Source organism: Ptychodera flava, chromosome 7 (genome assembly GCF_041260155.1).
Source record: "Ptychodera flava strain L36383 chromosome 7, AS_Pfla_20210202, whole genome shotgun sequence".
Lineage (NCBI taxonomy): Eukaryota > Metazoa > Hemichordata > Enteropneusta > Ptychoderidae > Ptychodera > Ptychodera flava.
In genome coordinates, this window is record NC_091934.1 from 2518002 (window position 1) to 2535545 (window position 17544).

Consider the following 17544-nt stretch of genomic DNA (forward strand, 5'->3'; position numbering starts at 1 on the left):
GTCGAGGGCGTACTTGCTCAAAAACACTTTTGTGTTCGTTTGACATAACATGAACTCTGTACAAGTCAGTCACTTCAGAGTCAGTTTCAATCAATATGAAAATAAAGAACTTTCCACAAAACTAAAAACAGTAAATCAGTAAGCTTGTCATTGATAAAGTTAACAACATTTATATTTGATGTGAAATCTCATGAAGAATGCATTCATCCACAAAACTGAGTCCCATGTAGCAGTAGCATGACATCTATGATCAAGACATCTGAGAATTTGGTGGTGCGATACAAGGATACTTCTGATATGTATATGATTGGTGGGTAGTATGGACATCATTTTCCAACAATGCTCTACTCTGCATGGTATTTGTACGGTTTATCTTGGACATTGAGTAGTTTGGAGTTTGACAGGGACTTATCGATACCAGACTGCGAATTATCAGAATAACTGATATCCAAAGACGTTTATATGATACGATATTGATACGCGACAGCATGAATATTTGGAGATGCATCAGTGGTTTTAATTATACCATAAAAGGGAACCGCTATGTTGGTATTTTTATGAGCGCTATGTTGGTATTTTTATGAGATAAAATTCTACAACGATTCCATGAAAGTGTGAAGGGAAATTAGCCGGGATCAACAATAGTATGGTATAGATATTCATGTACTCCTAATTTATATTCACTGTATGCGGTACGATTTAAAAATATTCCTTGAGTAAAAAATATACTTGATGATGAATATGAATCTTGTTAAAAATTTATCAATGAAGTTATAAACACTAACTGGCAATTTTAATACTTCACAAGTGTACTTGTTACAGGAAGTTAAGTTTGTGAGTGAACACACCTACTTTGTACTGAGTATAAATTGGAATGTTCAGGATTCTTCCATCATCGTAATGGTTCACCATTTTGCAGGATGGTATGTGGTATTGAAACCTTGGCTATATTATAGACAATTGTAGACAGTCATGATAAGGCATTATTTACTCAAGAATACACCAGAACGTTGGTGAATTAATGTCTGACAACTATATTAGCAGTTCAGACGGTAAAAGCGAAAGCGAGGAATTGTTATAATATCGTTATTTTCTTGATTTTTGTCACAAACACCACCATGGCGACTGCCATATTAAGACATGTGTTCCTTATGGTGTTATCTGTCTTAATTTGTATTAAAAAGGGAGACGTATTTCCTTCTTGAAACGATGCAAGAAAAATTGCAAACCCAGCAGTTTTTTTTTATTTTTTGAGGCACTATCATTTTGTCTCTTGATCACTGGGAGAGTTACCCAATCATGTCTTCTTACATTTGAAAGTTACTCGTAGAAGAGTCTTTTATATAAATCTGTGCCGTCGGAAAATAACAATATTCATCGATATTAATGTATTTCTTTGACTTGCATCTCAAAAGGTAAGCCGGAAACACAGACTTCGTTAACTTTCCTTGTTTACTTGTATCCACAGCATTTGCAAACATGAAAATACCGGGAACCTTCTTTGATTTTTGGCAGTCTTCCATCCCAACGATGTATGGCAGTCTTCCATCCCAACGATATATGGCAGTCTTCCATCCCAACGATGTATGGCAGTCTTCCATCCCAACGATGTATGGCAGTCTTCCATCTCAACGATGTATGGCAGTCTTCCATCCCAACGATATATGGCAGTCTTCCATCCCGACGATGTATGCCAAGTGCAAGATCGTCGAATTATCTTGTAAACGCCTCTGGGTAACTTACAATGAGAATTGTGAGAACCTAACTTCGCCATTTTCATGAAATTTGGCTTGATGAATAGAAAGTCAAGTCTATGTCGTGACAAAATTTAGTAGTCATCACTCTACTCAAATTTAGGACAACGCACACAGAGAGAAATTGCTGGTTAAAAATGCTTGCTCAGTATTTACTTATGTATTTGCTGCTTAATATTAAATTTAATAATGCTTCACTCACTTATAACAACAGAATTCAACTCTCAAGGATCCAAGGTCAACATATCAGGTTCATTTGTCACTGCTTTGAAGTCTATGGATCGTGCATATCTTCTAACAAAGAGGACAGCTCTTGAGGGATACAACTAAAATGTTACAATTGGCAATTTCATGATGTAGGCAAAACAATGCTCTCGAAGATCAGAGTTTGCGAGTTTTGCTCATATTGCCCGATGGATGTTTAACTGTCGACCTTTCAAAATCAAAAATGAATCTGGCAGAACAAAATTAAGGTTCCAAGACAAGAAATTGACCGTTTTTAATCTATATAATAATTCTCTGGTGGTTAATAAGCTCAGAACCTCTGTAAATTATACATTTTCTGAAAGCCTAGATATAGGGGAACATTTTAACTTAACTAAATGTAAATATAAGCCTTATGCAATGGACTGTCAATGAATATTTAATATGATTGATCATCCCAGAAGACCGTTGGCACTGATTTCATCCTGGAAGTCCGATGTCTTTTCACTGATGCAGATTAGTAAAGTCAAATCTCATTATTTCATTACATCTCGAGAGCGATGGTATCTCAGAAATATTTGAGTCATTCACATTTGCTTATTGCGAGTATTGCAAGCAATATTGAATGCGCATCGCAGAATAAATGAAAAAACATTTGCAATAGAAGCCTTCAGGTCAAAATATTAAAGTTATGAGTGGGGAATTGAGTTCCGTTGGTTTCGTAATCGACCTATAAGCAATCAAATCTTTCCTTGGTGGCTACAACAGCTTTCTTGTGATAAGACGTGATGTTCCGATAATTGTCACTAGCCAACTGAAGTAACAAGGGTACTTGCCTGTAATTTCTGCTGTGACAATGATAGTTATTTGTATTTTTTTTAACATTCCAATTTCGATGGTTTGGAGATTGGCTCCTTGCACTTGACAACCTGGTCCATTGTGAAATCATTTAACTCAATCAGCTATTCCGTACTGGCTGATGTATGTTTTAAGTTGTACAACAAATCAGATACAGTCAACATGTTTTGTCATTGTTTTTATGCGTGCCATATCACTGAATGATTGCAGCAACTTTTACTGATAAACTTTATAGAGCCTTGCTCTGCTTCATTAACAATAAATACCGTTGATCAGGCAAACACAATCTAGTTCGTCACAAACTTTTCAAACAATATGGTCGATTCCGATCACTTGGATTTGTTGGTCATCGAAACACTGGCCAGTCAGACGCAGCTAAATCGGGATGTTTACGATAAATCGGAGACAGAACGACCAAGTTACGTGCAATGAAATCAGACATGCAGATGAGGTGCAATGAAATCAGATGTCGTGCAGGGGAATTGAAGATGTACGTCGAATACAACAAATTACTAAAGTTCTCTGAGGTACTTCACAAGCCATAAACTTTCGTCTTATTTTTGTTGACTTTTCTCAAGGCATTTAACATTTGACAACAAGCATCCGCCATTTGTACAGTACCGCGTGCAGTGGTAATGATCAAAGCATTTGGTTTAGGGCGGTTTAATATGGACTTACTGTTACTTTTGATAATTCTATTATGCCTTACTTCGATTTTAAATAGCATCTCCTTTGTAACTTTCTCCATCCCGCACAAAGTTGTCGGATTGAATTTACTGCTAGGATTAAATCAGTCACAGTAACCTTATATTTATCCTTTTTTATTTTACGATGGAAATGTGTGTCTAAGATAGTTTATTAATTGATTCAAGGAGAAATGACCAGGGCAAACTATTAGAGAGACAATAACTCTACAGCTTTCTGAGAATTTCATTATCTTTGTTCCAGAAAAGTGGGACATTTTCCTTCTCTTCTCGCCAAGGTATTCTGGGACATAAAGTTATAGCCTTGATCATAATGCATTGTTGGTGCAATGTTATTGTCTTGTCCTGACAAAAATTCATTTGTCAACAATTATATTGGACATTACATACATACAAAGTATATGGACAATAGGAATTCCGACCTAATTTTGTGAGTAGAACAAGAAACTGTATTTTACAAACAAAACAGAAATAACAGAAAATATCGTTAAGGTAGCGCTATTTGAGCTTTAAGAGATTATTGCTCCAGACCAGTTTGGAAAGTATGTTATCCAAACAACCAAATCTAACATCGGCTTTGGAATTGAGTATTCTTCCACTTTACACTGAAGCAAACGGAAATGTCTATATCTTGTATATTTCACTATTCCTCTTTCTGCTAATTATGCATATCACGTGGGTGATGATGCACGCTACTGGCTGTACAGGTACAGATACTATAAATAGTACAGTGTTTCTGTTTGTAGCTGTGGACATACATTTGATAAAGATTTCAAACATCCAAGGGCCAAGACAAAATATTTCCCGTGATAACCCTTCCCCTTTATACATTTAACCCTCAACTTTCGAATATGAAAAAAAACAAAACAAAACAAAAAACAAACAAACACACACACAAACAAAATCAACGCGTGCATGGCCACATGGTGTACCTTTTGTTTTCTATGGGCATAGTTAACCAATATGAACCGTAAAACATTAAAAAGATAAAAATAGTAAAAATGATACAGTACTATAAAACTTTTCTCGCCCAACATTTTTTCGATTCCGTGTCACAGGAAATACTCTTACATTTTGGTTTTACATCGATTCTCCTGGTATAAGCCTGGATATCAGTACTTCTGTTGTATACAGGGACATCATGACATGCAATTATCAAAGGATAGATCATGAAAACACATACATGACGATTTGGTACTTGCATGAATACACAGAAATCACGATAACTTATAATCACTCACCGTTCCACTGGTCATTAACCAAGTTTTATTTTAACCTACAGAGCAAGTTATAATTATTGAAAATTAAGCATTACACGCTAAAATTCAGTCCGATAGTAAACTTATCATTTCGTACGCTTGCTTGTCTTCAGAAAGATTCATCAGGTTAACTGTTGGCTAAAGTTCTAAAATCGCTCGGATTTATCCATTAAAAGCAGCAATAAGTCTTGTCATAAAGAATTACCCATTGGTCATTTCGAAGCGGACGAACCTGCCCCGTCACCGTCACATGACTATATAATTCATGCACATTGTGCCTTTGACTAGCGGCGATAGCACGAAATATAAATGTTGCCAAGGCTCTGAGTTCAATCAAAATGAAACCCCGCATTTATCTCATTTGCTGTAGGGTCAAAAGAAAGAAAATCGCTTTTGCGTTTCAGATATCTCTCTCAAACGTTCCATTTTGACATCCATGGTCGGTCGAACCAAAAATCCATGTCTTCTGTTTCCATTCCACTCTTCATAACCCAATCAAAGTTCATCGAAAACTCCTGTCGAAATCCACTCCTTAGCCAGTCAGTTTAAAGGTGACACGGCCGATAGTAATATTTATAGCCAATCGTGTTTTGTGATAGAAAATATTCTCTTGGAAAGGTACCTTTATGAATTGCAGAGAGCTTTTTTGTTTTCATTGACAGAGATATAATTAGACCTTGATCGCAAAACGAATCATCGTTTACCGGTTGAAATACAATTTTACACAGCATCCACGGTATGTTTATTTAAAAAATAATCTTATATGTCAATGCAACATTATTGGTTGTTTTAATCAATGCCACCTTGGTTGGTACTTCATGAAATTGTGAGAGATTTCCTCTTCTTGGTTGTGAGGCATTAAAACGTCCAATCAGCCTGTAGGAATAAAATGTCCAATATTATTTTGAAAGAATTTAAGGGAACGAGCACAATTAACGACAGGGGGGCTGGAAGAGAAAATATGTGGTGCATATATTTTTTACAGCCCTCCCCTAACATCAGCAAAAAATTTAGTGGGCCCCCCCCCCATCACCGGCAACAAAATTTTTGTGGCCCCTCTCCCCGAAAAAGAAAGATTACATAGGTACAAAGTTGTACAATATATATAATCCTTATAACTTTTAATATATGCTTTAGTGAAAACAACATTCATAAATAATAAACAAATAAATATTATAAATAATAAACAAACAAAATAACATATGTTCAAGCTTTTTTTCAGTATTTTTTCCTGTGTGTCCACTACGTATTCTAGTTCTTTCTATAGCATGATGAAATAACCAGTTTCAACCTAGCCTCTATATGATTACCAACATTATTATTGTTGACAAATGAAGTCAATTTTCAATAATAATATTGCTCATTTTACACACAACAACTGCATTGTTAGGTTTAAGACTTGGTATTTCATCATGCTATAAGAAGTTTAACAAGGAACTCCAGCTTCAACAAGGAACAAAAATGCTGAAAAATATTCTCTGTCTGTCATGGAGTAAAAAAGTTTTGGTGGCCCACCCCTTACCTTCCCTGGAATTTCCATGGCCCACCCCAAGAACACTCATTTTTTTCGTGCCCCCCTCCCCCCGTTTTCTTTTCCAGCCTATGTGCGCGCTAAAACTTTTGCTCATAATTTCTCCAAGGAAATTCTAAATTTAACCTATCCTTTGAAAATCAGGAATGAAAATTAGGTGTACTGTTACCGTGTAAATTTGGTATAAGAGAAACAAATTGCCTAAATATTTGAAATTCAAAATGGCCGACATCCCTGTGTATATTTGAGAAAATTAAATTTTTAATTTTTAAAGTAAATAAGATTGAAATTTAATAAATAAATAAGACCTGAAAAGTTTGTAAAAATTTGAGAGTCGGAATATCTGTCCCGCAGCACATTCTTCCTTGATGAAACTGCAAACATATTCCCTCCAAACCCAAATCAATATGTTCTCTCCTCTCCTTACCACTGGGTCGTCTTCTCTCCTACCCGATGAGTTCTCTCAAACCAGAAGATATTCACGCCGGTAGAAAGACTGTCAAGTCACAGATAACGTTGATAAGTTGATATCTGCAAGTTATATTTGTCTTTTACACGTATATATCGTTAAAATGTTTGAGTTCTAACTGAGATTCATCATGACAGGGAGTTCCTTAAGGTGTTTTCTCCTGACTACCAGGATCTTTTGCCATTTTGTCTGAATCCTGGAGACGCACTCTCAGACATTCCTATAGACAGAATTTCAAAGTTGCGACAGTGACGTGCTGTAACTCGTGTTTGTTTGGAATATCAAAGACAGTGTAATGACTTTCATGGACCAGGTGTAGGTGTTTGTGTGTTTTGAATCCCCTTTAAACTTTAATCCAAGACATTGGAATACAAATTTGTAAGAAATAGACGCCATAAATCCTCATGAGAAGAAAGCGGAGTCCTCGGCTGATTTTAGATATCATAGCTTCTATTTGAAGCCGTCAATGAGAACATAAGGTCTGATTTTTGGACGATATTTTATGACGATATTTGCCTTTCATTCTTTAGTTTTACAGCAAGCGTGGCACACATCATAACCCTTGTGTGATGGATTAGAGCCATATAGTCTGATTATTAGAAACTTACCAATTCGGAACGTAATGAACCCGATTCTAACTTTGTCAACTTTACATTTTGACACGCACGATGCGAAATTTTACTGCGGCATAGCCATTTCTCAAAATCGATCAATGTTGATCAAGGAACACGATCATTTGTTGGCAAAATCCACAAATCATAGTTTCTTGGACATTAGTTTTTATTAACTTTACTTATAATAACAAATGTCAGAGGTACCCAAACCCAATGGTGCAGTGCTGAATTTACGCTGCAGTCCTGAAGAAATATCAACAAACTCTTCCAAAGATCGAATACACGCTTTCAACCGCCGCGGTACATTTCAACACCTGTCATACAAGGCGTACGTTATTACTTGTAGGAACTTTGAAAAGTTGCTCTCTGAGCCAACACTTCCGGTAACGTGATTTAACAAAAGCGGTATAAAGGTCGTTGAAATCCGTTTCCGATCATATGCAGGTCTTGGAATAGAACGCGATTTTCATGGAGAATATTCGAGAGTGATTTTATGAACGCGGTAAACACAGTTGACCAGAGGTCTATCTCTTAGTTTATGTTACCGTCAACATTCAAACTGTCTTGTTCACTGCGCCGCTTTCAAAGAATATTCCGGAATGGCGACCATGCAACGCCCGCTTCAACTTCGACCTTCACAGTACTTTATCCAACAGACAAAATGCAGTTGATGTTAATCCCATCAATTGCTGTGTGTCGTGCGCATGATACGTGCGTATATGTACCTGTGTTTTAAGATCGGCATACTTTGAAAAGCAAGATGTTCTAACACTGCATATTATACAGTTCAAACACAGACACTGTGTTGCTATGGCAAAATTATGTCGTTTTTAACCCTGGAATTAGCATTGCGTACAATACAACCAAACATAACTCGTATAGCACGCCTAGTCCTGTTATACACCCTTACGTCTGCGATAATGTGATAGGCCTACATGTTTTGAACTCGCGCTCTTGGTAACAAATAAACGTAATAATAGCACAAGACGACTCATATAGCCTAGGCCCTATTAAGAAATTTTACGAAAAAATCGATGCTCTGAGGACATCATGCACTGCAACACAGATAAAGGTATTATTGGAAGCGAATGACTGCAATTCAAAGCTGCTAGAACGGGTCGACTAGGCGTATAGAGAGAAGGTACACATCTGTATTCTGACCTAAATAATGGCATATGTCTAGTTATAGGCTTATATGTGACGTATTTGCGAACACTCAGGCCTTGATGCCATCGTTTGAGTTTCATCATTTTCATGAAATTGTTTTTACCCAAACTCGAACGTCATTTTTGTTCGGCATTGCAATTACAATATTTAGTGCTCTGAACTTGCTATCCATCCTCTGTAGGCCGATAGGCCTACCGACTCAAAATGTTACTAACAGACCGTGGTTGCTAAAATGTATCGTTGCTACGGACATGCAATGACTGTTTTGTATATTTTTATCGTTTTATGCAATGCATAGATTCCTCAATTTAGTAATTCAATCCACGCCTCTTTTACACAATTACGTAACTGACTTGAACCCAGCAACTCATGCATCTCACAGAGCTCTCGTAAAATTACGGTGTGCCAGATTACAATGATTGTGTAACAAGTGAAATTTGCACTTCGGCCTGAACTATCGTTGTTCCGCCCATATGCAACAACTTGTTCGACAATATCACCTAGTTAACTTTATTCCGTTCCAAGGCATTGTTTACAATGAAGCCTTCGTCGTCATTTAAACACGACCAAAATACCAATGTTTCATAGGGTCTGTACCTTGCACAACCGAAAAGAAAATTACTCAGGTATGTCGGTTTGGCCTGATAATAACATTTAACCAACTGAACTGTAGACATATCTGTCTGGCTGTCTATCTTTCATAATACATATTTCTGTAGCTACATTTAATATTACACGAGTAAGTTCTTAATGATATTCTTCATCAATGTTGAAATGTGAAGTTTCCCTTTTTACGCAAGTAATCCTCGTAAGATTCTTTGCCACCGGCTTCTGATAAGAAAGGGCCCATCATGCATTTCGCAACGAATCTCTTTCCGACGCCATCTTGGATCCATTGGTGGCAGGACCTGTCTAATTGCGGAATCTCTTCAAAATATTCCTGTTTGAGGTGATATTTTCATCCTTATTTACGTTGATTATTGTGCATTGATATTTTTTCTTGCCGATTAGATGAAGTTTGTGTAGCGACATAGTGGGGCTTAAAATATTTTCCACTGAAACCGTGTGGAGAATACGAGACCTACGCAGACCCTCCGGTGTTCAAAAATGCCCGTCCGCTTTTAACAATGCCGAAGAACCGAGCAAACTTTCTATCGTTCAATCGCATTTGTTCCTTGTTTTTCTGCCGGAATAACGCGAAACTGATTAGTTGCTACTCTCACCATTCATTTTAATGCCATGAAATGCGTGAACTGATAATATTTGAGCTCGATATATTACGATAAAAAGATAAAAGATGCTCACAGTGCAGTGCAGCCGTTCAAACGGCGAGGATCGCATACGTGATCTGCGCCACGCAAAATGTCGACAGCACAACAATAATTAAACGGGGCGGTGCGCAATGGCGAAAACATATTTCTGCAAAGCGTAGCAGAATTGAGCTTCGTTTCTACGTAATGTTTTGTTATTTTACGTAAACCGACGGCGGAACTTCATCGATCGTCGTAACACGGTAATTTTTAGAGCTCACGAGCGAGATTACGGCAAAATACTTAGGATGGTCCTTGTAATTTATGGATTAGGATGTAGTTCCCAGTTGTAAATGTAAACTCGTAACGTCGCATATTGTGAACGCAGAACTTAATTATTTTACGAATCCAAGGGAAGGCATCGTCAATATTTGTACCAGCCATATGTAGTTTGCAGGAACCGCAAACTAACACCGAAAACGCGTAAAACTCTCGACATTTTTAGGGAAGGCCGTTCGCGTTACGTGTTATCGGCCATGTTTTTACTTATTTTCCAAGGTCATCAGTGTGCGCACGGTGGATTGCCTCTGTATTTAGAACGTATATCAAAGATCAAACCAGGTACTGTAAAATATAGGTCAGCGACCATAACTACAGCGATCTATGTATCCTAGATTTTAAGTTGCGTTTTATCACATGAAATTATAAAAAATACAGTAGGCCTACAGTTCCGGACTCATAGTTCCAGGTTGAAGGTGGGTCCTGTGATGTGGAAGAATGCAGATTTTTAAATGACAATGGGGAAACATTTCTCATCATCTGTTGTTTGGAAAGTCATTTAACAGTGTGTTACCGAGATTCATATACGTTGTTTGTTAATTGAAAGTGACAGTAATGAGGCCTTGAACTCTCTCCTACAAACTTGACTTGCTGGCTGTGACTGTGGTTGATCATGGGCTTGAATGGTAGATGGTAGTGGTCAGTTACAATCAAATGTACTCAGTGTGACTGGTCTTTTCCTTGAGATACAGGAAGTAGTACCAATGCTGCTAATTAATAAATTAATTCCTGATATGCAGAATGGTTCTTTATTGATACTTTGATATGGAATGATAGAGAATAGGATTAGGTAATTTCACATCAATCAGGGAAAGCTGCCAATAATCTTGGACCTGTGAAGTTTGTCGTACTAATAAAGAATGATAAGTGTACAAAACACTTATTAGCTGTGTGTGCAATAATTAACTAAATAGGCCTTTAGAAAAGGAAATATTTCCATGGATACACTTAGTCAGTGTGTATCAATTTTGATGTTTTTAAACAACCCAATCTATTGTTTGCACCATTATTCATCGGGTAACTTTTCATTTTTAAGTTGCATATAAATATTGAGGTTAAGATTAGGGCAAAGGCTTTATTTTTTTCTTGGTATATAATGCTTTGTATTCTGGTAAACCTTTTTTCAGTCGAGTAAATAGAGCTGTATGATTGTTTTCATGTCTGGATAGAACTTTTTTGGCGTGGTTCCTAGATTCTGTGATCATTGCAATATTGGCAGTGTCTGTCTGATCATTACTATATGGACGCTATTCTACATTGTGAATCTGACAATCATTATTGTATTTTGTTATCCTGTATTTTATTGCTGTCAAATATTATTTATGCTCCCTTCTTGAATTGCAGTTGTCAAGTGTACATGCCGTATTTGGATAGAGAGTGGATCACTTTGTGAAATGGTTGATAAAAATAATTTAGAATCAAAATTATTACCATTATCACATTTCAAACAGTGAATTTTAATTTTGATGACAAGGATCATATTTTCTTATTAATTACCATGTCTTTGTTTGTAGTTTTTGTCAGGAAATAGTTGTGAAAAAGTTTGAAGTTAACAACATAGCACAACTGAAGACCATTTTCCATAACTTTCAAAGAAATTGGAAGACATGTTTTGGTCTTTCATACCAATACCTTCAGGTGAATTGATGCTGTTTGTGATGAATTCAAGTGAATTGAAGAAGTTTGTAGTGAATTCAAATGATCATACAATTATGATAGCTTGTGTGATCATTCCATGTCATAGTGTAAACAAAATGAAGAGTTTACAGGTCATCTTGGTTTACTCAGTGCAGATTTTCATGTGAAGTTTGGCAGTGCAGATTTTCAAGTGAAGTTTGAATAAAAATGAAAATGTATGTCTAAATTGACACTTTACTTTTGCTGATCCATAATTGTTGGAGGATGCCTGGAAATCAGTCACAAATACTCCGCTATGATTAATCAGTAATTGTGTACTGTTTTCATTACACAGTAAACACCTGTGTTGGAGACAAATATTTCATGAAATTTTTATACGTGCAGTGTCTGAGTGATCAATCAGTTATTAAATTTAGTGGATTATAGAACAAGTAATAGGAACTTTCTCCTGCAGTTTCTTGTATCTTATCAAGAAATCTTACAGGCAAATGTATTTCTCTCTTGTTCTTCTCTATGCTAACTGTGTGAAGATTACATTTGTCTGTTTATATATCTGTTTTATGAATGATGTTGTACACTGGTAATCTATGGTAATTGATAATACATCATTTCACATTATCTTAATTTGTTTTTTTGCAGGTATTTGGTAAAGATTATACTGTGACATGTTGTCTGTTTACTTGGCACCATGATAGATGTCAGGAGTTAATTTATTGACTTTACAAATATATGCGTATGTATTATAAGGTAAGGACAGATCTCACAATACATCATGTTCGGTTTCTTATAAATTGAGGGAAGATGAAGACATAAAAGGACAACAAATAATGAGTAAACAAACTTAATTTAAAAATGTCAGGTGTTTCAAAACAAGTGAGAGAGTCAGTGTATCTATTTTAGTGAATTGAGTTCAAGGCAAAATGAATTACTTTCAGAGTGTCAACTCTGATATAGCCAATGATTTTATTGTCCATGATCTATTATATGCTTAGTTTGTACTTGATATTCCAATATCTTTCTATCAACCTTCCTGATGCTGACAAATATGGCAGACATCTTCATTTTTCTTTCATTAATCTGAAAGACTTTGACTTCCCCTTGAACTGCCATAACTAAATCGGCATTCATATTTCATTTCTGGACTTGGTTTTGAAGTCTCTATACAGGAAAACTATGGGGACACCAGAACTTACTCGATTTCCTTCCTCAAAATTAGCAAAAACTCAAAATATTATTGTGTTGATGTGGTTTTGCTTGAATACATGTACTAAAAACGGTCTTTGTATACATGTAGCTGTGTTGATGGCTCTGTAGGTCTGTGTGTATGGTCATGATGTTATACCCTCAAGGTTCTAGTTGTGGTATCATCATAGAGTTGTAATATTCAAATGAACTTTCTCCTTTTGATGATATCATCAACTAATTGAAAAACAATGGTCAGCCACTGATGTCTCTTCAAGGCGATACCGAAGGATTCAAAGCGCGTGTTGGTTGCTATCGCTGGCAACGTTCCGAAGGCGCACTTTTGCATGTGCAAAATTTTATAGTTCCGTTGTTTTCTACGGATTTTCGACTTGGTATTTTGAAAATGCTCAAAATCTTTCAACTCTCTCAATTGTAAACCAATTTAGCTGATTTTTGGTAGGATTATTGAAGTCATAGATGAGAATATAGAAAAGCATGCGTTTCTAAAAATTCCAGGCCATTTATGAGATATCGCCGTAAAACCCTTCAAAATTTCACAAAAAGACACAGTTTTCCTGTTCAAAAATCGTTTTTACTTGAGCAGATAATCTAATCCATGCTAGGGGCTCTAAACAGGTATCTCATGTGTTACATTCTGAAATTTTGGAAAATTTGGTGCAAATTTGTAGGAGCTGAAAACGTTTTAAAATAGAGCTGTGAAAATTTGTATATGTGTGACGTCACTGACCAATCATGACAAACCTGCGTATTTCGGAATAGTATGGTTCTGTAAATCTTCATTATGCATAGAAACATTTTGATTGATTTTGGAAATTACCCTTAGTAACTGTTGCTTAGCAATTTGAAACCTTCAGTATCGCTTTAACTCACTGTAAAACCCTCTCTTACCCTTTTTACTCTCTTCCTGAGACTATAAGAGACAAATCAGTTGAAATTGTGTAGGAAAGTTTGTTCAATGAAAACATTCTGTCCTCGTACACTCAATTTGAATAATAAAACTAAACTCTGCAAGTAGTTTGTCAATATATTTCAAATGATATAGATAGCTTAGTCAAAGGTTATGTTTCAAATACCATGATCAAATTCAAGTGATTTTTAGAAGCAGTTCATCTGAGGTGTTTCTGGTAGTTTCAAGATCGCAAAGAGAAATTTTTGCAAAGTTTCTACTTAAAATAAAGGAAGATTAAGGAATGTCTCAGATTATAGTGAGATTGTAATCCCTTTAAGCCAAAAATCTTGGGTTGTGTTTCTCATGCTTACTATAATGTACATCATAAAACTAGCCACATCAGCCTTTTTTCAGTTTTGCTGGAAAAACAAAGAAATACGAAAAAATGACAGTGTAGTTTATGGTGCAGAAAATGTTCATCTCGGCAGCTCACATGTTTTCAATGTAAGAATCATCATCAAATTGTGACTGCTAATATTCTGTATCAGTCCTTCCTCAAGGACACTTCAAACAATTCCCTTTTGATATCAAAAATAAAAATCAGGGGTCTCCATGAAAACACGGTTACCAGAGAAACAAATAACCAAATATTTACCAACATTTGAAATTCAGAATGGTATCCATCCCTGTGTTAACTTGAGGAGATTTTCAAAACTATAAGCCAGTGAAAACTGTATTTTCTCCTGAGATTCAAAACGAACCAGACTGAAAGTGCATTGTAACAGTTTGAGAGTTCTTGTATCTATCTCTGAGGTGCATTCTTCCTTGGCATTTGAAAAACTTATTTTAACCCTTTCACCACCATGGTTTGTCCCAAATCCATTGTTTTCTATGGTAAAGTTGGACCTGTATACAGGGAACTGGGGGTGAAAGGGTTAAGAGTGTTCCATATGAAATTCAATATTACAATTTGCTTTTACCATAGGGTGTACATTATTACCTTTAACTGGCATGTATGTTGTCCAAAAATCACAAAATCGTAAATTGGACAAAATGATATCAGTCTAAATTAGATGTCATTAGTAATGTTTTTAGGTGTCTGAACAATTCATGTTTTCTGAGTCCATTAAAAGCATTCCTTTCAATATTTAAGTAAGTCCAATGGTATAGATGTTTGTATCTAATAATGTCAAGTCGCTTCCAAAAGTCTAGCAGTATTTGACACGTGTTATATATGTAGTACAGAATTTATAGGTCTGCATGTTAATATAACAATACGTGTCAGAGTGCCTGAACAAATATGTTATAAGTATTACTTGAAGTGAGCTTGTACAAAGGAAATTCCTACCCCTCTCACTTCAGTATATGTTATCCCTGTATTAGATTGTAGTAATCCATTATTTATCCTCACCTTCATAATGAATTAGCCTGTCTTTTTTCTTGCAATGTGACAGAATTCTGTGTCCTTTTGAGAATGCTATCTTCATGAATACATGCAAATTATTTCCTTTCTGATTAACTCTTTGAGTGCCAAAGTCAATTTTTGTCCCCTTTCTAAAATAAACCCCAGTAAATTTTTCTCAGATTTATGAGAAAAAACTGTAGCAAATGAAATGTGATGTCCATTTGGTTCAAAATTATCAAAAAATTACAGAAAAATTCATAGAAATTTGTAAAATTGTGCACTAAAATTTTGGCAGGAGAAAGTAACAGAGTTAAAAGAGTTAATTAATATTCATGTGAGATGGTGATGCAGGTACAAATCTTTCCTATATCATGTATATGTTAATATATTTGTGACTGTTACTAGTAATACGTATGAAAACATTGACAATTAATATGTGTATTATCATACATGCTGCCATGTAAGTGTTCTTGTACACTAAGTCATGTATTATGCATTTGATACCTTATATAGTGTTCATAAAAATATGTATTTTTGGAGTTTTAATGTTATGGTTTAATAATTTTGTGGAACATGCTTTAATATTCAGAAATAGAAGAAACAAAAAAATGGAGGAAATGCCCAAGATGAAGACACCGGCATGTGTTGAGTTCAGACCATCTGGAGTAGAGAAAAATAAAATAGGTAAGTCTTAGCTCAATGACAAACATTCTTCTTGCAGGTTAGTACTGCAAGAGTGTCTTAGATGTAGACATACTGGTGTACTACCAGTGTAAACTTTAACCCTTTCGTCACCAAACCCATTGTAATTGACTTCAAGGTGTGGTATCCTAGTGTAGGTAAACCATTGACTTCAAGGTGTGGTATCCCAGTGTAAGTAAACCATTGACTTCAAGGTGTGGTATCCCAGTGTAAGTAAACCATTGACTTCAAGGTGTGGTATCCTAGTGTAGGTAAACCATTGACTTCAAGGTGTGGTATCCCAGTGTAAGTAAACCATTGACTTCAAGGTGTGGTATCCCAGTGTAAGTAAACCATTGACTTCAAGGTGTGGTATCCTAGTGTAGGTTGACCATTGACTTCAAGGTGTGGTATCCTAGTGTAGGTAAACCATTGACTTCAAGGTGTGGTATCCCAGTGTAAGTAAACCATTGACTTCAAGGTGTGGTATCCCAGTGTAAGTAAACCATTGACTTCAAGGTGTGGTGTCCTAGTGTAGGTAAACCATTGACTTCAAGGTGTGGTATCCTAGTTAAAGTAAACCATTGACTTCAAGGTATGGTTTCCTAGTGTAAGTAAACCATTGACTTCAAGGTATGGTATCCTAGTGTAAGTAAACCATTGACTTCAAGGTGTGGTATCCTAGTGTAGGTAAACCATTGACTTCAAGGTGTGGTATCCTAGTGTAAGTAAACCATTGACTTCAAGGTGTGGTATCCTAGTGTAAGTAAACCATTGACTTCAAGGTGTGGTATCCTAGTGTAGGTAAACCATTGACTTCAAGGTGTGGTATCCTAGTGTAGGTAAACCATTGACTTCAAGGTGTGGTATCCTAGTGTAGGTAGACCATTGACTTCAAGGTGTGGTATCTTAGTGTAGGTAAACCATTGACTTCAAGGTGTGGTATCCTAGTGTAGGTAAACCATTGACTTCAAGGTGTGGTTTCCTAGTGTAGGTAAATCATTGACTTCAAGGTGTGGTTTCCTAGTGTAAGTAAACCATTGACTTCAATGTGTGGTATCCTAGTGTAGGTAAACCATTGACTTCAAGGTGTGGTATCCTAGTTAAAGTAAACCATTGACTTCAAGTTGTGGTTTCCTAGTGTAAGTAAACCATTGACTTCAAGGTATGGTATCCTAGTGTAAGTAAACCATTGACTTCAAGGTGTGGTGTCCTAGTTAAAGTAAACCATTGACTTCAAGGTGTGGTTTCCTAGTGTAAGTAAACCATTGACTTTAAGGTATGGTATCCTTGTGTAAGTAAACCATTGACTTCAAGGTGTGGTGTCCTAGTGTAGGTAAACCATTGACTTCAAGGTGTGGTATCCTAGTTAAAGTAAACCATTGACTTCAAGGTGTGGTTTCCTAGTGTAAGTAAACCATTGACTTCAAGGTGTGGTATCCTAGAGTAAGTAAACCATTGACTTCAATGTGTGGTATCCTAGTGTAGGTAAACCATTGACTTCAATGTGTGGTATCCTAGTGTAGGTAAACCATTGACTTCAAGGTGTGGTATCCTAGTGTAGGTAAACCATTGA

The 17544-nt window shown here is 36.1% G+C and overlaps 1 protein-coding gene across 1 annotated transcript in view; it reads left to right on the forward strand.

Annotated features, from left to right (window-relative positions):
• The first annotated feature begins 9400 nt into the window (after window positions 1-9400).
• The window catches only part of LOC139136562 (PR domain zinc finger protein 2-like), a 37375-nt gene continuing 29231 nt past the window's right edge, over window positions 9401-17544 (forward strand). The window contains exons 1-3 of the mRNA XM_070704300.1: window positions 9401-9509; window positions 12427-12534; window positions 15877-15971. Of these exons, the coding sequence (XP_070560401.1) occupies window positions 15896-15971 (76 nt within the window). The 5' untranslated portion in view covers window positions 9401-9509; window positions 12427-12534; window positions 15877-15895. The remainder of the gene's footprint in view (window positions 9510-12426; window positions 12535-15876; window positions 15972-17544) is intronic.